Genomic DNA, 22145 nt, shown 5'->3' with positions numbered 1-22145 from the left:
TAATCCAAGGGTAGATGATCCTTTTTAGCAGAAAATAGTAGGGTTACTGTTACACAGTGAGGGTAAGAAGGTGTATGTGTGGAGCTCAGTCGATCTACTTAGATGGCCCTTGAAAATTCCTGCCCAGTTGAGGATGTGATTTGTCATATGCAGTAACTATAGCAAAAAAAAGAGTATGGTTATCAGTGTTCATACCTCTTAGGAAAGGGCATAGGTAATACCACCAAGAAATCCACTGAGACAAATAGAAGTGGTAGCTGAGGGTGAAGCAAATTTCTAATAGATTGTGAAGGAGGGAAATAATGAGTACCCACCCCAGCTCCAAGTTCAAATGCAGTGACAGAGTCTACGTTTCATCCCACCCTGTCACTCTTGAACATTTCCCCTCAGGAAGAGAGGCCAACCAGAGCTACAGAGAATCTCTCTCCTGATAAGTTGACCCTCAAGGTGAAAATGGTGGACTGTGACAGGTACAGATCTGCACTGGAACTCACATCACATCCTTTCAAAAAAGGAATAACTGGGCTTCCCTGGTGGCGCAGTGGTTGAGAGTCCGCCTGCCGATACAGGAGATACGGGTTCGTGCACCGGTCCGGGAAGATCCCACATGCCGCGGAGCGGCTGGGCCCGTGAGCCATGGCCGCTGAGCCTGCGCATCCAGAGCCTGTGCTCCACCACGGGAAAGGCCACAACAGTGAGAGGCCTGCGTACCACACACACACACACACACACACACACACACACACACTCACACACACAAATAGCAACAGTAAAATTGACAACTGAACTCTAAACATATAGAAAGGGGAAGGTAGGAAAACAATTAAATAGCCTCAAATTTGTGATGAAAGAACAATTTAAAACCAGAATACACAACTAGTGAGTATCTGTTTCAAATAGGAAATAGAAATACAGATATTTTCAGACAATTGAAAACTTCGGGATCTTGTCACTAGCCTTCCAGCACAAAAATATATAGTCAAAAGTTATACATAGTCAAAAGCAAAATGATCCTCGCCTATAGCAAAAAGATGTAGGAAGGAATAAAGAGTAAATAAAAAATATATATTGGGTACATTTAAGCAAATACTGCCTGTAAAAACATGGGGACAAATATTTATCAGTATGCATAAGCATACATAAAATGAAAATACTAACATAATAATACATGAATTGGGGTAAGGATAAGTGGCCTTAAGATTTCTAACGTTCTTGCATTGTACAGAAAACAGTAAAAATATGAATTTTTATTAACAAATCAACAATCGGCTGTGATCTTTAAGGCAGCACTGCCCAATAGAACTTTCTTTGATGGTGAAAATATTTTTTTATCTGCAATTTCCAATATTTGGTATCCATTAGCCACGTGTAATCTGTTGTGCACTTGAAATGTGATGAATATGACTGAGGAACTGAATTTTAATTGAATTGAATTGAATGTATGCAAATTGAATTTGATATATGTGGCTAGTGCCTACTCTATTGGATGGTGTGGCCTTAGTGTAACATTTAAAAAACTAATGAAATAATGTGTATCCTCCTGGTAGTCCGACAGATTGATTGTTAAGAAATATCTTGCTTAATATACAATAAACTTCTTAACACATAGCAAACTTTGAGATTAATAAAGTAGAAGTAGCATTTTTGTTCCTTTTGCCGGATATATCTTTTCTGTTTCCTTTTCTCTTTCCTCATATTTAAGAGAATCTCTTTTATGTAGAAAACAGTTTTGATTTTCATTCCAGTCTGATATTCTAAGTCTTTTATATGGACTGTTTGTCATATTATATTTAACTTAATTATTGATACAGTCAGATTTCTACCTACATATTTACTATTTTATTGTTATTTATTCCATCGTTTATGTTTCTTTTTGTCTCTTTTCATGCATTTGAGGAGTAATAAAATGGTTTAATGCTATAATTTTACTCTTTTGTTATTTTTTCCAGGCTTTTAATTTTTAAGCAAAATCTTAGATTTTAATGATCATTCTTAATTTATTACTGTTTACTTCTTCTTATATATTAAGAACCACTTTATTAGTGCTGTGTAGAATGTGTATTTAGACATAATTCACTCATATTTCAGTCTTCTTTTCACCTGCTGCAATTCCAACTTTCCCTCTGAGATTATTGTCTTTTTAATTTGAGAAAATCCTTCAATATTCATTTTAGTTCAGGTTTACCTGTTATGGAAAGCTCTATAAAAAGAAGATATTTGGATATTTTACAGTGGAAAAATAATCTTAAAGGGATAGAGTAGATAAAAATTATGTTTTACAGTGAAAAAGAAAATCATATGAAAGAATCTGAAGGTAGAAATGTTCAGAAGGTATTGCTTGATGGGAGTTGTTCTAGAGAAGAAAGACCTCTACAAAATTTTAAATATAGATGAAAAAAGGGACAATATATATATGAAAAGCCATAAACTATTCTCATACTGAACTTTTTAATTTAAACTACAGAGATAGAAAACCCCATAAAGTCACTACTCATCTCCTCTTGCCTCTAAAATATTTGACTCTGAGTCTTTTCACATGTGCACATATTGGCATCCCCTGAGTCTCTGCTTCAAAGTAGACTTCTTTAGTCATTTTTGCCTCTAAACATTTGTTCTGGTTTATCTCTGTGATCTACCATATTTCTTATTCAATTTACCTGATCTATTTTCTCTTTCTAAAGAATTTGAGAAGTAATTTTATAATAAAATATATAAAAATAATTTTAGGCAATGAAATAAAGTTAGGGAAAGAAAATCATTGGTGGCAAATAGGGTGCCTTTATTCCACAGGAAAAAAAAAAATTAATTCATCTTAATCCCTTCCCTTAGAGCTAAGCATCCCCCAGCCAACATACAGTCAAATGAACAAAGAATCTTGGCCAGTGAGAAGAGAAGGGGATTTTCTGGTCACGATGAGATGGCATCAAAGGCATGTCATCATAGAATTGCTGACTTTGGAACAGGTCATTAGCTTAGTGTTTTAACAACACGGTGAGTTCACACATGAATATGAGATGAAATGAATTTTTCATCTGCAATTACAGAAAATATTATTGAATTACACATACAGAGATGAGACTTTACAAGCATGACAAAGGTGACTGTGTAGAATGTCACACCCATGGCTAAGAGTATAAAAACACCCCAGTCCAGGGGGTGACATTAAACCTCAGAATCTTCTCATTGTCACTCATTGGAACTCACAACTCCTCTCAACATGTCCTACTATCCCTGCTCAGGAAACTTCTCCTCCTGCTCCCTTGGGGACCAGCTGCGCTACTCAAGCTCCTCCTGTGGCTCTTCTTACCTCGGCGACCTGGTCTACAGCACTGACCGCTGCTCCCCCCTCTCCTGCCGTCTGGGCTCCTCTCTCCGGAGTGGCTTCTACGAGCCCAGCAGGTGCTTTACATCCTGTGGGCTATCCAGTCGCTGCCAGACCTCCTGCTACCGTCCAAGGACCTCCATGATCTACAGTCCTTGCTGCACAATTTATGCTGGGTCTCTGGGCTCTCGGTCCAGTAGAGGCTGCTCCCTGGGCTATGGATCCAGAAGCTGCTACACACTGGGCTTTGGATCCCATGGCTTCAGACCCCTGGCTTATGAAGTCTATGCCTTCCCTTGGCTGAGCCATAGATCCAGGTTCTGCCGTCCATCCTGCTTTGCCTCTAGGAGTTGCCAATCACTGTGTTACAGACCACTCTGTGGATCTGCCTTCTATTGATCAGCTTGTGGAACATTCAGATGTGAGCAATGTGTCCAACCTCTATACAGAGCTTCTATCATCTTCATGATCTTCGGGAGGATCAACTCTTCTTCACCTTTTTTCCATTCGTAAAATACTGACCAGAAAACGGTCTGCCACGTCTACTGAACTTATGATTAAGTTTATGGAAAAAATTAACGGAATTAGAAAAATGAATGAAATATATTACTAAATCAATTAATGAAATTCATGTTAACAAGCAATGAATTAATGTTAATGAATTAATGTGATCCTTGTTCATGCATTTTATTCACAAAATGGATAAAAACCTAAATGAATATAATCTAATAAACTCATTCAATCTGGCTTGCAAATGTGCTACTAAGTTTATTGTGAGTTTTAACTAGTTAAGCGTGTTTTTTCTTTTTCTTTTTTTTTTTTTTGGCTTTTGCTTTCTTTGGAGGCTGCTTTTGAGTTAACGTTTACTATACCGCTGAAAGCAAACTTTGAAAATCTAATATTGATAGGTTTGAACTAAGTTATTTGAGGGTTTCAACATTTTCTTCTTCAAAACTTCTGTTTTCTGAAATCCTTACATTGCATGCATAAACTTCACGTGAATAATAATCTCAGAAGTGGCATAGAGCACATTTTCTTCAAAGAATATGGGGCCTTGATGTTTGCTGACTGAAGGAGAAAAGCAAGCCATTTGGAAAATACAACTGAATGGGGAAAAATTTTAGGTTATATGAGAAGTTTTGTACATTAGTTTAGAGAGCTTTCTTTGATTCAGTCAACGTTGGGTGGCAGAAAACCTTACCCCTTCATCTCACTGAGTACCTTTGTATGGAATTGATTTCTTCACAGGTGTAAAGAGGAAGCCAATTATATTTGGTGAGAATTAATTAGGTTCATGAGATGTAGAGTTTCACCTTATTGGATCCAAGATCCAAATTAAACATGGCTGGAAAAAACAAGGCTTTCAAACCATCCGAAGTCACTATTTCATTCATATTGCAAAACACATTTACACACTCCTCGTTTTTATGTTTTATGTAGCAATCTGACATTTTATAGGTCACATATTTCAGAAAACAGCCTAGTGCTAAGTTAGGCAACATATTGATAAGTCTAAAACAAATAACAAAAAGACAGTATCTTTATACTGAGATAAAGAACAAGTTTCAAAGAATTTTCCTATTCATCATTTTTCAGATCGCTATAAGAATCATGAGAAACACACATTTTATGAACTAGTTATTTTACACAGAAGGAAATGAAGACTCAAAGCCCATTAAGGGCTCGCTCTAGGTCCCAGTCTTACAATAAAACCAAATAAAACCATCTATCTATATGATAGATGAGGACTAATATAAGAAGTGAAGATGCAAGCAACATGGGAGAGAATAAGGAGAATTCTGAGAAGGTGAAATAAAATGATCAAAGCAGAGAGGTACAAAGGTACTTGTGTTCAGGAAATTATTGAAAATCAAGTTACAATTTGTATGGATTACTAATGGAAAACCAGCTAGAGAGGTATAATAGGTCTCTTTCACTTCATTGTTTTGGATATCTTGAGTTTTGGATCACATTAATCTTAGGATTCATCTTCTCTTATTCATACTGTTAAAATAGTTTTCTGCCTGCTCATTTTCATTCTATTTTCTACTTATTTAAGCATTTAAAAATACTTTATAAAATAAAACTTTTGTCAAATATTGTGTAAAATCGTATGTCATTATATTTCCTTTTTTATATAAATATATTCATATTAAATATATAGCATAATATAAAAAATATAAAATATGTAACAAACAGTTAAATCTCTTAAATCCCCTACTACAAATAAAGTAGCAGAGCATCTGCTAGGCTTTAAGGGGTTCTGGAACGAACATACTCCCTAAGTAGAAGTACCTCTGTCGCCTATATACAAAGCTTCCTTTAGACCAGGAGCAGGAAAAGATTCTGTAGGTCTGGTCTCAGATGCAAGCAACCCTACTGGTTGGGTCAAACAATCTGGCAGACCATGGGGTGTTGGTGGCATCTGTGGTATTGAAGAAAATAAAAATAAAATAAAATAAAACTGCAATATGGAGTTTACGGCACACCTCGGTGGGAAAATTACAATGCAGGCAAATAAAGTTGTAGAACAAGGTCTTATAATCTGTAGTTGAAAATTAACATATCTTTGGATAATCAGATCCTTGGAAACGACTTGGACCTGCTAGAGATACAATATTTGACACTGGGACAAGTGATCATGCATCTGTAGCTGTCCATCGTGAGATGCGTTCTGTTGAAACTTCCAAGTCATGAAGTCAGGTGGACTCAGTAGCAATCCATTGTAAGACAGAAGTAGCTCATACAGGAATGAACGCTAGCAGAACAAGAAAGCAGGCTCCATGAGCAGAAGCCCAGACCCCCATGTCACCGACCAGCATTGCACCACCACCTCTTTCTCAGATCACATGTGTGGTCACATCTGGTGCCTCAAATGACCAGCTGAACGAGGAAGGGAAAAGCCCAAGCAAGGCTTGCAGATGGATTGGCTCATTGCATGGATGCCTTTAAACACCATGTTGAGAAAAAAATAGTTTCTCTATGTGTAGAATCATATGTCTAGCCCCTGGTTATCCACTTTGTAGAAAAGAGAAAAGTGGTCCCAGTTGATGATACATCTAGATTCCTGGACAGTTGCAACTGACCAGACCAGCTAGTTAAAAACCTGGAAGGGAGAGTATATAATATTCAGACAATAAAATCTGGTATAGAGACATATGGATGGATATATGTATGTAGGTCCAAAGTGTCAAGATCTCTGTATTTCTTCTTAATGCCCACCAGAATGCATCTATCATGGAAGAGCAACTAAAAACTCAAGTTGACAAAATGACTGTCAGTCGAGCTAGCTTGCCTTTGCCAGAAGTCCTCACAATGCTGGCAAGATAAGCATGTGAATAAGTGACCAGAGAGCCTATGAATGGGTCCAACAGCATAAGCTCCCACTTAACAAATCTCGTATAATGAATGACACTACAAATGTCCAATCTCTCAGCAACGGAGGCTAATGCTAAACTCCCAGTATGGCACTATTCCTCAAGGAGACCAACCGGTCACTTGGTTGCAAGTTAACATGGCCCCCTTGTGCCATGAAGAGATCAGTGGTTCATCCTCAAACACATAGCTACCTATTCAGAGTAAGCCTCTGCTTTTTGTGCTTATCTCAGCAGCAATATTATTCAGGAGCTAATGAAAAACTTGATCCACCAGCATGGAATTCCTCACAAGGCAGCATCTAATCAGGAAATCCACTTCATAGTAGAGACACCGAGAAGTGGGATCCACAAGTTATGTCAAAAACCACAGGACCCTGAAGCTCTCTGCCGGATAGAGCATTAAATGGCCCCACTGACAGCAAAGCTGAAGTTTGCTTGGAGCATGGAAACAATGTCCTCAAAGATTGGGTCCCACATATCCACTTACTCTCATCCCCAGTGACCCATTTAAGAACTTTATGCTTCCTATTTCTGCAACTGGAATTTCCAAGGACAGAACACCTGTTCCCAAAGATAGACTTTCTAATGGACCTATCAAAGGTATCATTGAACTGCAATTATGACTGCTGGCTGAGCACTTTGAGTTCCTTGTTTCAGGTACCAGCAAGCCAAAAATAATAAATAAATAAAAAGAGTTACCATCTAATCCAAGGGTAGATGATCCTTTTTAGCAGAAAATAGTAGGGTTACTGTTACACAGTGAGGGTAAGAAGGTGTATGTGTGGAGCTCAGTCGATCTACTTAGATGGCCCTTGAAAATTCCTGCCCAGTTGAGGATGTGATTTGTCATATGCAGTAACTATAGCAAAAAAAAGAGTATGGTTATCAGTGTTCATACCTCTTAGGAAAGGGCATAGGTAATACCACCAAGAAATCCACTGAGACAAATAGAAGTGGTAGCTGAGGGTGAAGCAAATTTCTAATAGATTGTGAAGGAGGGAAATAATGAGTACCCACCCCAGCTCCAAGTTCAAATGCAGTGACAGAGTCTACGTTTCATCCCACCCTGTCACTCTTGAACATTTCCCCTCAGGAAGAGAGGCCAACCAGAGCTACAGAGAATCTCTCTCCTGATAAGTTGACCCTCAAGGTGAAAATGGTGGACTGTGACAGGTACAGATCTGCACTGGAACTCACATCACATCCTTTCAAAAAAGGAATAACTGGGCTTCCCTGGTGGCGCAGTGGTTGAGAGTCCGCCTGCCGATACAGGAGATACGGGTTCGTGCACCGGTCCGGGAAGATCCCACATGCCGCGGAGCGGCTGGGCCCGTGAGCCATGGCCGCTGAGCCTGCGCATCCAGAGCCTGTGCTCCACCACGGGAAAGGCCACAACAGTGAGAGGCCTGCGTACCACACACACACACACACACACACACACACACACACACTCACACACACAAATAGCAACAGTAAAATTGACAACTGAACTCTAAACATATAGAAAGGGGAAGGTAGGAAAACAATTAAATAGCCTCAAATTTGTGATGAAAGAACAATTTAAAACCAGAATACACAACTAGTGAGTATCTGTTTCAAATAGGAAATAGAAATACAGATATTTTCAGACAATTGAAAACTTCGGGATCTTGTCACTAGCCTTCCAGCACAAAAATATATAGTCAAAAGTTATACATAGTCAAAAGCAAAATGATCCTCGCCTATAGCAAAAAGATGTAGGAAGGAATAAAGAGTAAATAAAAAATATATATTGGGTACATTTAAGCAAATACTGCCTGTAAAAACATGGGGACAAATATTTATCAGTATGCATAAGCATACATAAAATGAAAATACTAACATAATAATACATGAATTGGGGTAAGGATAAGTGGCCTTAAGATTTCTAACGTTCTTGCATTGTACAGAAAACAGTAAAAATATGAATTTTTATTAACAAATCAACAATCGGCTGTGATCTTTAAGGCAGCACTGCCCAATAGAACTTTCTTTGATGGTGAAAATATTTTTTTATCTGCAATTTCCAATATTTGGTATCCATTAGCCACGTGTAATCTGTTGTGCACTTGAAATGTGATGAATATGACTGAGGAACTGAATTTTAATTGAATTGAATTGAATGTATGCAAATTGAATTTGATATATGTGGCTAGTGCCTACTCTATTGGATGGTGTGGCCTTAGTGTAACATTTAAAAAACTAATGAAATAATGTGTATCCTCCTGGTAGTCCGACAGATTGATTGTTAAGAAATATCTTGCTTAATATACAATAAACTTCTTAACACATAGCAAACTTTGAGATTAATAAAGTAGAAGTAGCATTTTTGTTCCTTTTGCCGGATATATCTTTTCTGTTTCCTTTTCTCTTTCCTCATATTTAAGAGAATCTCTTTTATGTAGAAAACAGTTTTGATTTTCATTCCAGTCTGATATTCTAAGTCTTTTATATGGACTGTTTGTCATATTATATTTAACTTAATTATTGATACAGTCAGATTTCTACCTACATATTTACTATTTTATTGTTATTTATTCCATCGTTTATGTTTCTTTTTGTCTCTTTTCATGCATTTGAGGAGTAATAAAATGGTTTAATGCTATAATTTTACTCTTTTGTTATTTTTTCCAGGCTTTTAATTTTTAAGCAAAATCTTAGATTTTAATGATCATTCTTAATTTATTACTGTTTACTTCTTCTTATATATTAAGAACCACTTTATTAGTGCTGTGTAGAATGTGTATTTAGACATAATTCACTCATATTTCAGTCTTCTTTTCACCTGCTGCAATTCCAACTTTCCCTCTGAGATTATTGTCTTTTTAATTTGAGAAAATCCTTCAATATTCATTTTAGTTCAGGTTTACCTGTTATGGAAAGCTCTATAAAAAGAAGATATTTGGATATTTTACAGTGGAAAAATAATCTTAAAGGGATAGAGTAGATAAAAATTATGTTTTACAGTGAAAAAGAAAATCATATGAAAGAATCTGAAGGTAGAAATGTTCAGAAGGTATTGCTTGATGGGAGTTGTTCTAGAGAAGAAAGACCTCTACAAAATTTTAAATATAGATGAAAAAAGGGACAATATATATATGAAAAGCCATAAACTATTCTCATACTGAACTTTTTAATTTAAACTACAGAGATAGAAAACCCCATAAAGTCACTACTCATCTCCTCTTGCCTCTAAAATATTTGACTCTGAGTCTTTTCACATGTGCACATATTGGCATCCCCTGAGTCTCTGCTTCAAAGTAGACTTCTTTAGTCATTTTTGCCTCTAAACATTTGTTCTGGTTTATCTCTGTGATCTACCATATTTCTTATTCAATTTACCTGATCTATTTTCTCTTTCTAAAGAATTTGAGAAGTAATTTTATAATAAAATATATAAAAATAATTTTAGGCAATGAAATAAAGTTAGGGAAAGAAAATCATTGGTGGCAAATAGGGTGCCTTTATTCCACAGGAAAAAAAAAAATTAATTCATCTTAATCCCTTCCCTTAGAGCTAAGCATCCCCCAGCCAACATACAGTCAAATGAACAAAGAATCTTGGCCAGTGAGAAGAGAAGGGGATTTTCTGGTCACGATGAGATGGCATCAAAGGCATGTCATCATAGAATTGCTGACTTTGGAACAGGTCATTAGCTTAGTGTTTTAACAACACGGTGAGTTCACACATGAATATGAGATGAAATGAATTTTTCATCTGCAATTACAGAAAATATTATTGAATTACACATACAGAGATGAGACTTTACAAGCATGACAAAGGTGACTGTGTAGAATGTCACACCCATGGCTAAGAGTATAAAAACACCCCAGTCCAGGGGGTGACATTAAACCTCAGAATCTTCTCATTGTCACTCATTGGAACTCACAACTCCTCTCAACATGTCCTACTATCCCTGCTCAGGAAACTTCTCCTCCTGCTCCCTTGGGGACCAGCTGCGCTACTCAAGCTCCTCCTGTGGCTCTTCTTACCTCGGCGACCTGGTCTACAGCACTGACCGCTGCTCCCCCCTCTCCTGCCGTCTGGGCTCCTCTCTCCGGAGTGGCTTCTACGAGCCCAGCAGGTGCTTTACATCCTGTGGGCTATCCAGTCGCTGCCAGACCTCCTGCTACCGTCCAAGGACCTCCATGATCTACAGTCCTTGCTGCACAATTTATGCTGGGTCTCTGGGCTCTCGGTCCAGTAGAGGCTGCTCCCTGGGCTATGGATCCAGAAGCTGCTACACACTGGGCTTTGGATCCCATGGCTTCAGACCCCTGGCTTATGAAGTCTATGCCTTCCCTTGGCTGAGCCATAGATCCAGGTTCTGCCGTCCATCCTGCTTTGCCTCTAGGAGTTGCCAATCACTGTGTTACAGACCACTCTGTGGATCTGCCTTCTATTGATCAGCTTGTGGAACATTCAGATGTGAGCAATGTGTCCAACCTCTATACAGAGCTTCTATCATCTTCATGATCTTCGGGAGGATCAACTCTTCTTCACCTTTTTTCCATTCGTAAAATACTGACCAGAAAACGGTCTGCCACGTCTACTGAACTTATGATTAAGTTTATGGAAAAAATTAACGGAATTAGAAAAATGAATGAAATATATTACTAAATCAATTAATGAAATTCATGTTAACAAGCAATGAATTAATGTTAATGAATTAATGTGATCCTTGTTCATGCATTTTATTCACAAAATGGATAAAAACCTAAATGAATATAATCTAATAAACTCATTCAATCTGGCTTGCAAATGTGCTACTAAGTTTATTGTGAGTTTTAACTAGTTAAGCGTGTTTTTTCTTTTTCTTTTTTCTTTTTTGGCTTTTGCTTTCTTTGGAGGCTGCTTTTGAGTTAACGTTTACTATACCGCTGAAAGCAAACTTTGAAAATCTAATATTGATAGGTTTGAACTAAGTTATTTGAGGGTTTCAACATTTTCTTCTTCAAAACTTCTGTTTTCTGAAATCCTTACATTGCATGCATAAACTTCACGTGAATAATAATCTCAGAAGTGGCATAGAGCACATTTTCTTCAAAGAATATGGGGCCTTGATGTTTGCTGACTGAAGGAGAAAAGCAAGCCATTTGGAAAATACAACTGAATGGGGAAAAATTTTAGGTTATATGAGAAGTTTTGTACATTAGTTTAGAGAGCTTTCTTTGATTCAGTCAACGTTGGGTGGCAGAAAACCTTACCCCTTCATCTCACTGAGTACCTTTGTATGGAATTGATTTCTTCACAGGTGTAAAGAGGAAGCCAATTATATTTGGTGAGAATTAATTAGGTTCATGAGATGTAGAGTTTCACCTTATTGGATCCAAGATCCAAATTAAACATGGCTGGAAAAAACAAGGCTTTCAAACCATCCGAAGTCACTATTTCATTCATATTGCAAAACACATTTACACACTCCTCGTTTTTATGTTTTATGTAGCAATCTGACATTTTATAGGTCACATATTTCAGAAAACAGCCTAGTGCTAAGTTAGGCAACATATTGATAAGTCTAAAACAAATAACAAAAAGACAGTATCTTTATACTGAGATAAAGAACAAGTTTCAAAGAATTTTCCTATTCATCATTTTTCAGATCGCTATAAGAATCATGAGAAACACACATTTTATGAACTAGTTATTTTACACAGAAGGAAATGAAGACTCAAAGCCCATTAAGGGCTCGCTCTAGGTCCCAGTCTTACAATAAAACCAAATAAAACCATCTATCTATATGATAGATGAGGACTAATATAAGAAGTGAAGATGCAAGCAACATGGGAGAGAATAAGGAGAATTCTGAGAAGGTGAAATAAAATGATCAAAGCAGAGAGGTACAAAGGTACTTGTGTTCAGGAAATTATTGAAAATCAAGTTACAATTTGTATGGATTACTAATGGAAAACCAGCTAGAGAGGTATAATAGGTCTCTTTCACTTCATTGTTTTGGATATCTTGAGTTTTGGATCACATTAATCTTAGGATTCATCTTCTCTTATTCATACTGTTAAAATAGTTTTCTGCCTGCTCATTTTCATTCTATTTTCTACTTATTTAAGCATTTAAAAATACTTTATAAAATAAAACTTTTGTCAAATATTGTGTAAAATCGTATGTCATTATATTTCCTTTTTTATATAAATATATTCATATTAAATATATAGCATAATATAAAAAATATAAAATATGTAACAAACAGTTAAATCTCTTAAATCCCCTACTACAAATAAAGTAGCAGAGCATCTGCTAGGCTTTAAGGGGTTCTGGAACGAACATACTCCCTAAGTAGAAGTACCTCTGTCGCCTATATACAAAGCTTCCTTTAGACCAGGAGCAGGAAAAGATTCTGTAGGTCTGGTCTCAGATGCAAGCAACCCTACTGGTTGGGTCAAACAATCTGGCAGACCATAGGGTGTTGGTGGCATCTGTGGTATTGAAGAAAATAAAAATAAAATAAAATAAAACTGCAATATGGAGTTTACGGCACACCTCGGTGGGAAAATTACAATGCAGGCAAATAAAGTTGTAGAACAAGGTCTTATAATCTGTAGTTGAAAATTAACATATCTTTGGATAATCAGATCCTTGGAAACGACTTGGACCTGCTAGAGATACAATATTTGACACTGGGACAAGTGATCATGCATCTGTAGCTGTCCATCGTGAGATGCGTTCTGTTGAAACTTCCAAGTCATGAAGTCAGGTGGACTCAGTAGCAATCCATTGTAAGACAGAAGTAGCTCATACAGGAATGAACGCTAGCAGAACAAGAAAGCAGGCTCCATGAGCAGAAGCCCAGACCCCCATGTCACCGACCAGCATTGCACCACCACCTCTTTCTCAGATCACATGTGTGGTCACATCTGGTGCCTCAAATGACCAGCTGAACGAGGAAGGGAAAAGCCCAAGCAAGGCTTGCAGATGGATTGGCTCATTGCATGGATGCCTTTAAACACCATGTTGAGAAAAAAATAGTTTCTCTATGTGTAGAATCATATGTCTAGCCCCTGGTTATCCACTTTGTAGAAAAGAGAAAAGTGGTCCCAGTTGATGATACATCTAGATTCCTGGACAGTTGCAACTGACCAGACCAGCTAGTTAAAAACCTGGAAGGGAGAGTATATAATATTCAGACAATAAAATCTGGTATAGAGACATATGGATGGATATATGTATGTAGGTCCAAAGTGTCAAGATCTCTGTATTTCTTCTTAATGCCCACCAGAATGCATCTATCATGGAAGAGCAACTAAAAACTCAAGTTGACAAAATGACTGTCAGTCGAGCTAGCTTGCCTTTGCCAGAAGTCCTCACAATGCTGGCAAGATAAGCATGTGAATAAGTGACCAGAGAGCCTATGAATGGGTCCAACAGCATAAGCTCCCACTTAACAAATCTCGTATAATGAATGACACTACAAATGTCCAATCTCTCAGCAACGGAGGCTAATGCTGAACTCCCAGTATGGCACTATTCCTCAAGGAGACCAACCGGTCACTTGGTTGCAAGTTAACATGGCCCCCTTGTGCCATGAAGAGATCAGTGGTTCATCCTCAAACACATAGCTACCTATTCAGAGTAAGCCTCTGCTTTTTGTGCTTATCTCAGCAGCAATATTATTCAGGAGCTAATGAAAAACTTGATCCACCAGCATGGAATTCCTCACAAGGCAGCATCTAATCAGGAAATCCACTTCATAGTAGAGACACCGAGAAGTGGGATCCACAAGTTATGTCAAAAACCACAGGACCCTGAAGCTCTCTGCCGGATAGAGCATTAAATGGCCCCACTGACAGCAAAGCTGAAGTTTGCTTGGAGCATGGAAACAATGTCCTCAAAGATTGGGTCCCACATATCCACTTACTCTCATCCCCAGTGACCCATTTAAGAACTTTATGCTTCCTATTTCTGCAACTGGAATTTCCAAGGACAGAACACCTGTTCCCAAAGATAGACTTTCTAATGGACCTATCAAAGGTATCATTGAACTGTAATTATGACTGCTGGCTGAGCACTTTGAGTTCCTTGTTTCAGGTACCAGCAAGCCAAAAATAATAAATAAATAAAAAGAGTTACCATCTAATCCAAGGGTAGATGATCCTGTTTAGCAGAAAATAGTAGGGTTACTGTTACACAGTGAGGGTAAGAAGGTGTATGTGTGGAGCTCAGTCGATCTACTTAGATGGCCCTTGAAAATTCCTGCCCAGTTGAGGATGTGATTTGTCATATGCAGTAACTATAGCAAAAAAAAGAGTATGGTTATCAGTGTTCATACCTCTTAGGAAAGGGCATAGGTAATACCACCAAGAAATCCACTGAGACAAATAGAAGTGGTAGCTGAGGGTGAAGCAAATTTCTAATAGATTGTGAAGGAGGGAAATAATGAGTACCCACCCCAGCTCCAAGTTCAAATGCAGTGACAGAGTCTACGTTTCATCCCACCCTGTCACTCTTGAACATTTCCCCTCAGGAAGAGAGGCCAACCAGAGCTACAGAGAATCTCTCTCCTGATAAGTTGACCCTCAAGGTGAAAATGGTGGACTGTGACAGGTACAGATCTGCACTGGAACTCACATTACATCCTTTCAAAAAAGGAATAACTGGGCTTCCCTGGTGGCGCAGTGGTTGAGAGTCCGCCTGCCGATACAGGAGATACGGGTTCGTGCACCGGTCCGGGAAGATCCCACATGCCGCGGAGCGGCTGGGCCCGTGAGCCATGGCCACTGAGCCTGCGCATCCAGAGCCTGTGCTCCACCACGGGAAAGGCCACAACAGTGAGAGGCCTGCGTACCACACACACACACACACACACACACACACACACACACACACACTCACACACACAAATAGCAACAGTAAAATTGACAACTGAACTCTAAACATATAGAAAGGGGAAGGTAGGAAAACAATTAAATAGCCTCAAATTTGTGATGAAAGAACAATTTAAAACCAGAATACACAACTAGTGAGTATCTGTTTCAAATAGGAAATAGAAATACAGATATTTTCAGACACTTGAAAACTTCGGGATCTTGTCACTAGCCTTCCAGCACAAAAATATATAGTCAAAAGTTATACATAGTCAAAAGCAAAATGATCCTCGCCTATAGCAAAAAGATGTAGGAAGGAATAAAGAGTAAATAAAAAATATATATTGGGTACATTTAAGCAAATACTGCCTGTAAAAACATGGGGACAAATATTTATCAGTATGCATAAGCATACATAAAATGAAAATACTAACATAATAATACATGTATTGGGGTAAGGATAAGTGGCCTTAAGATTTCTAACGTTCTTGCATTGTACAGAAAACAGTAAAAATATGAATTTTTATTAACAAATCAACAATCGGCTGTGATCTTTAAGGCAGCACTGCCCAATAGAACTTTCTTTGATGGTGAAAATATTTTTTTATCTGCAATTTCCAATATTTGGTATCCATTAGCCACGTGTAATCTGTTGTGCACTTGAAATGTGATGAATATGACTGAGGAACTGAATTTTAATTGAATTGAATTGAATGTATGCAAATTGAATTTGATATATGTGGCTAGTGCCTACTCTATTGGATGGTGTGGCCTTAGTGTAACATTTAAAAAACTAATGAAATAATGTGTATCCTCCTGGTAGTCCGACAGATTGATTGTTAAGAAATATCTTGCTTAATATACAATAAACTTCTTAACACATAGCAAACTTTGAGATTAATAAAGTAGAAGTAGCATTTTTGTTCCTTTTGCCGGATATATCTTTTCTGTTTCCTTTTCTCTTTCCTCATATTTAAGAGAATCTCTTTTATGTAGAAAACAGTTTTGATTTTCATTCCAGTCTGATATTCTAAGTCTTTTATATGGACTGTTTGTCATATTATATTTAACTTAATTATTGATACAGTCAGATTTCTACCTACATATTTACTATTTTATTGTTATTTATTCCATCGTTTATGTTTCTTTTTGTCTCTTTTCATGCATTTGAGGAGTAATAAAATGGTTTAATGCTATAATTTTACTCTTTTGTTATTTTTTCCAGGCTTTTAATTTTTAAGCAAAATCTTAGATTTTAATGATCATTCTTAATTTATTACTGTTTACTTCTTCTTATATATTAAGAACCACTTTATTAGTGCTGTGTAGAATGTGTATTTAGACATAATTCACTCATATTTCAGTCTTCTTTTCACCTGCTGCAATTCCAACTTTCCCTCTGAGATTATTGTCTTTTTAATTTGAGAAAATCCTTCAATATTCATTTTAGTTCAGGTTTACCTGTTATGGAAAGCTCTATAAAAAGAAGATATTTGGATATTTTACAGTGGAAAAATAATCTTAAAGGGATAGAGTAGATAAAAATTATGTTTTACAGTGAAAAAGAAAATCATATGAAAGAATCTGAAGGTAGAAATGTTCAGAAGGTATTGCTTGATGGGAGTTGTTCTAGAGAAGAAAGACCTCTACAAAATTTTAAATATAGATGAAAAAAGGGACAATATATATATGAAAAGCCATAAACTATTCTCATACTGAACTTTTTAATTTAAACTACAGAGATAGAAAACCCCATAAAGTCACTACTCATCTCCTCTTGCCTCTAAAATATTTGACTCTGAGTCTTTTCACATGTGCACATATTGGCATCCCCTGAGTCTCTGCTTCAAAGTAGACTTCTTTAGTCATTTTTGCCTCTAAACATTTGTTCTGGTTTATCTCTGTGATCTACCATACTTCTTATTCAATTTACCTGATCTATTTTCTCTTTCTAAAGAATTTGAGAAGTAATTTTATAATAAAATATATAAAAATAATTTTAGGCAATGAAATAAAGTTAGGGAAAGAAAATCATTGGTGGCAAATAGGGTGCCTTTATTCCACAGGAAAAAAAAAAATTAATTCATCTTAATCCCTTCCCTTAGAGCTAAGCATCCCCCAGCCAACATACAGTCAAATGAACAAAGAATCTTGGCCAGTGAGAAGAGAAGGGGATTTTCTGGTCACGATGAGATGGCATCAAAGGCATGTCGTCATAGAATTGCTGACTTTGGAACAGGTCATTAGCTTAGTGTTTTAACAACACGGTGAGTTCACACATGAATATGAGATGAAATGAATTTTTCATCTGCAATTACAGAAAATATTATTGAATTACACATACAGAGATGAGACTTTACAAGCATGACAAAGGTGACTGTGTAGAATGTCACACCCATGGCTAAGAGTATAAAAACACCCCAGTCCAGGGGGTGACATTAAACCTCAGAATCTTCTCATTGTCACTCATTGGAACTCACAACTCCTCTCAACATGTCCTACTATCCCTGCTCAGGAAACTTCTCCTCCTGCTCCCTTGGGGACCAGCTGCGCTACTCAAGCTCCTCCTGTGGCTCTTCTTACCTCGGCGACCTGGTCTACAGCACTGACCGCTGCTCCCCCCTCTCCTGCCGTCTGGGCTCCTCTCTCCGGAGTGGCTTCTACGAGCCCAGCAGGTGCTTTACATCCTGTGGGCTATCCAGTCGCTGCCAGACCTCCTGCTACCGTCCAAGGACCTCCATGATCTACAGTCCTTGCTGCACAATTTATGCTGGGTCTCTGGGCTCTCGGTCCAGTAGAGGCTGCTCCCTGGGCTATGGATCCAGAAGCTGCTACACACTGGGCTTTGGATCCCATGGCTTCAGACCCCTGGCTTATGAAGTCTATGCCTTCCCTTGGCTGAGCCATAGATCCAGGTTCTGCCGTCCATCCTGCTTTGCCTCTAGGAGTTGCCAATCACTGTGTTACAGACCACTCTGTGGATCTGCCTTCTATTGATCAGCTTGTGGAACATTCAGATGTGAGCAATGTGTCCAACCTCTATACAGAGCTTCTATCATCTTCATGATCTTCGGGAGGATCAACTCTTCTTCACCTTTTTTCCATTCGTAAAATACTGACCAGAAAACGGTCTGCCACGTCTACTGAACTTATGATTAAGTTTATGGAAAAAATTAACGGAATTAGAAAAATGAATGAAATATATTACTAAATCAATTAATGAAATTCATGTTAACAAGCAATGAATTAATGTTAATGAATTAATGTGATCCTTGTTCATGCATTTTATTCACAAAATGGATAAAAACCTAAATGAATATAATCTAATAAACTCATTCAATCTGGCTTGCAAATGTGCTACTAAGTTTATTGTGAGTTTTAACTAGTTAAGCGTGTTTTTTCTTTTTCTTTTTTTTTTTGGCTTTTGCTTTCTTTGGAGGCTGCTTTTGAGTTAACGTTTACTATACCGCTGAAAGCAAACTTTGAAAATCTAATATTGATAGGTTTGAACTAAGTTATTTGAGGGTTTCAACATTTTCTTCTTCAAAACTTCTGTTTTCTGAAATCCTTACATTGCATGCATAAACTTCACGTGAATAATAATCTCAGAAGTGGCATAGAGCACATTTTCTTCAAAGAATATGGGGCCTTGATGTTTGCTGACTGAAGGAGAAAAGCAAGCCATTTGGAAAATACAACTGAATGGGGAAAAATTTTAGGTTATATGAGAAGTTTTGTACATTAGTTTAGAGAGCTTTCTTTGATTCAGTCAACGTTGGGTGGCAGAAAACCTTACCCCTTCATCTCACTGAGTACCTTTGTATGGAATTGATTTTTTCACAGGTGTAAAGAGGAAGCCAATTATATTCGGTGAGAATTAATTAGGTTCAAGAGATGTAGAGTTTCACCTTATTGGATCCAAGATCCAAATTAAACATGGCTGGAAAAAACAAGGCTTTCAAACCATCCCAAGTCACTATTTCATTCATATTGCAAAACACATTTACACACTCCTCGTTTTTATGTTTTATGTAGCAATCTGACATTTTATAGGTCACATATTTCAGAAAACAGCCTAGTGCTAAGTTAGGCATCATATTGATAAGTCTAAAACAAATAACAAAAAGACAGTATCTTTATACTGAGATAAAGAACAAGTTTCAAAGAATTTTCCTATTCATCATTTTTCAGATCGCTATAAGAATCATGAGAAACACACATTTTATGAACTAGTTATTTTACACAGAAGGAAATGAAGACTCAAAGCCCATTAAGGGCTCGCTCTAGGTCCCAGTCTTACAATAAAACCAAATAAAACCATCTATCTATATGATAGATGAGGACTAATATAAGAAGTGAAGATGCAAGCAACATGGGAGAGAATAAGGAGAATTCTGAGAAGGTGAAATAAAATGATCAAAGCAGAGAGGTACAAAGGTACTTGTGTTCAGGAAATTATTGAAAATCAAGTTACAATTTGTATGGATTACTAATGGAAAACCAGCTAGAGAGGTATAATAGGTCTCTTTCACTTCATTGTTTTGGATATCTTGAGTTTTGGATCACATTAATCTTAGGATTCATCTTCTCTTATTCATACTGTTAAAATAGTTTTCTGCCTGCTCATTTTCATTCTATTTTCTACTTATTTAAGCATTTAAAAATACTTTATAAAATAAAACTTTTGTCAAATATTGTGTAAAATCGTATGTCATTATATTTCCTTTTTTATATAAATATATTCATATTAAATATATAGCATAATATAAAAAATATAAAATATGTAACAAACAGTTAAATCTCTTAAATCCCCTACTACAAATAAAGTAGCAGAGCATCTGCTAGGCTTTAAGGGGTTCTGGAACGAACATACTCCCTAAGTAGAAGTACCTCTGTCGCCTAGATACAAAGCTTCCTTTAGACCAGGAGCAGGAAAAGATTCTGTAGGTCTAGTCTCAGATGCAAGCAACCCTACTGGTTGGGTCAAACAATCTGGCAGACCATAGGGTGTTGGTGGCATCTGTGGTATTGAAGAAAATAAAAATAAAATAAAATAAAACTGCCATATGGAGTTTACGGCACACCTCGGTGGGAAAATCACAATGCAGGCAAATAAAGTTGTAGAACAAGGTCTTATAATCTGTAGTTGAAAATTAACATATCTTTGGATATTCAGATCCTTGGAAACGACTTGGACCTGCTAGAGATACAAAATTTGACATCGGGACAAGTGATCATGCATCTGTAGCTGTCCATCGTGAGATGCGTTCTGTTGAAACTTCCAAGTCATGAAGTCAGGTGGACTCAGTACCAATCCATTGTAAGACGGAAATAGCTCATACAGGAATGAACGCTAGCAGAACAAGAAAGCAGGCTCCATGAGCAGAAGCCCAGACCCCCATGTCACCGACCAGCATTGCACCACCACCTCTTTCTCAGATCACATGTGTGGTCACATCTGGTGCTTCAAATGACCAGCTGAACGAGGAAGGGAAAAGCCCAAGCAAGGCTTGCAGATGGATTGGCTCATTGCATGGATGCCTTTAAACACCATGTTGAGAAAAAAATAGTTTCTCTATGTGTCGAATCATATGTCTAGCCCCTGGTTATCCACTTTGTAGAAAAGAGAAAAGTGGTCCCAGTTGATGATACATCTAGATTCCTGGACAGTTGCAACTGACCAGACCAGCTAGTTAAAAACCTGGAAGGGAGAATATATAATATTCAGACAATAAAATCTGGTATAGAGACATATGGATGGATATATGTATTTAGGTCCAAAGTGTCAAGATCTCTGTATTTCTTTAATTCCCAGCAGAATGCATCAATCATGGAAGAGCAACTAAAAACTCAAGTTGACAAAATGACTGTCAGTCGAGCTAGCTTGCCTTTGCCAGAAGTCCTCACAATGCTGGCAAGATGAGCATGTGAATAAGTGACCAGAGAGGCTATGAATGGGTCCAACAGCATAAGCTCCCACTTACAAATCTCGTATAATGAATGACACTACAAATGTCCAATCTCTCAGCAACGGAGGCTAATGCTGAACTCCCAGTATGGCACTATTCCTCAAGGAGACCAACCGGTCACTTGGTTGCAAGTTAACATGGCCCCCTTGTGCCATGAAGAGATCAGTGGTTCATCCTCAAACACATAGCTACCTATTCAGAGTAAGCCTCTGCTTTTTGTGCTTATCTCAGCAGCAATATTATTCAGGAGCTAATGAAAAACTTGATCCACCAGCATGGAATTCCTCACAAGGCAGCATCTAATCAGGAAATCCACTTCATAGTAGAGACACCGAGAAGTGGGATCCACAAGTTATGTCAAAAACCACAGGACCCTGAAGCTCTCTGCCGGATAGAGCATTAAATGGCCCCACTGACAGCAAAGCTGAAGTTTGCTTGGAGCATGGAAACAATGTCCTCAAAGATTGGGTCCCAAATATCCACTTACTCTCTTCCCCAGTGACCCATTTATGAACTTTATGCTTCCTATTTCTGCAACTGGAATTTCCAAGGATAGAACACCTGTTCCCAAAGATAGACTTTCTAATGGACCTATCAAAGGTATCATTGAACTGCAATTATGACTGCTGGCTGAGCACTTTGA

At 37.6% G+C, this 22145-nt stretch overlaps 3 protein-coding genes across 3 annotated transcripts; all 3 read left to right on the top strand.

Moving 5' to 3' along the window:
- Positions 1 to 3217: 3217 nt before the first annotated feature.
- LOC308618200 (keratin-associated protein 13-1-like) lies at positions 3218 to 3721 on the top strand (the record flags this gene model as incomplete). Its single annotated transcript, XM_081235721.1, has 1 exon — positions 3218 to 3721. One exon carries the CDS (start codon positions 3218 to 3220, stop codon positions 3719 to 3721), a length of 504 nt encoding a protein of 167 aa, XP_081091847.1.
- A 6898-nt stretch (positions 3722 to 10619) lies between these two features.
- On the top strand, positions 10620 to 11123 carry LOC308618199 (keratin-associated protein 13-1-like; the record flags this gene model as incomplete). The annotated part of the gene is made up of 1 exon (XM_081235720.1): positions 10620 to 11123. The coding sequence occupies one exon, from the start codon at positions 10620 to 10622 to the stop codon at positions 11121 to 11123; it is 504 nt and encodes a 167-aa protein (XP_081091846.1).
- Positions 11124 to 18026: 6903 nt separating this feature from the next.
- On the top strand, positions 18027 to 18530 carry LOC308618198 (keratin-associated protein 13-1-like; the record flags this gene model as incomplete). The annotated part of the gene is made up of 1 exon (XM_081235719.1): positions 18027 to 18530. One exon carries the CDS (start codon positions 18027 to 18029, stop codon positions 18528 to 18530), a length of 504 nt encoding a protein of 167 aa, XP_081091845.1.
- Between the last annotated feature and the right edge of the window lie 3615 nt (positions 18531 to 22145).

The sequence above is a fragment of the Mesoplodon bidens genome (assembly GCF_964165515.1).
Source record: "Mesoplodon bidens genome assembly, chromosome: 5".
Classification (NCBI taxonomy): Eukaryota; Metazoa; Chordata; class Mammalia; order Artiodactyla; family Ziphiidae; genus Mesoplodon; species Mesoplodon bidens.
The sequence above is the reverse complement of the archived record's forward strand: the minus strand, read 5'-3'. Positions and strand labels throughout refer to the sequence as shown.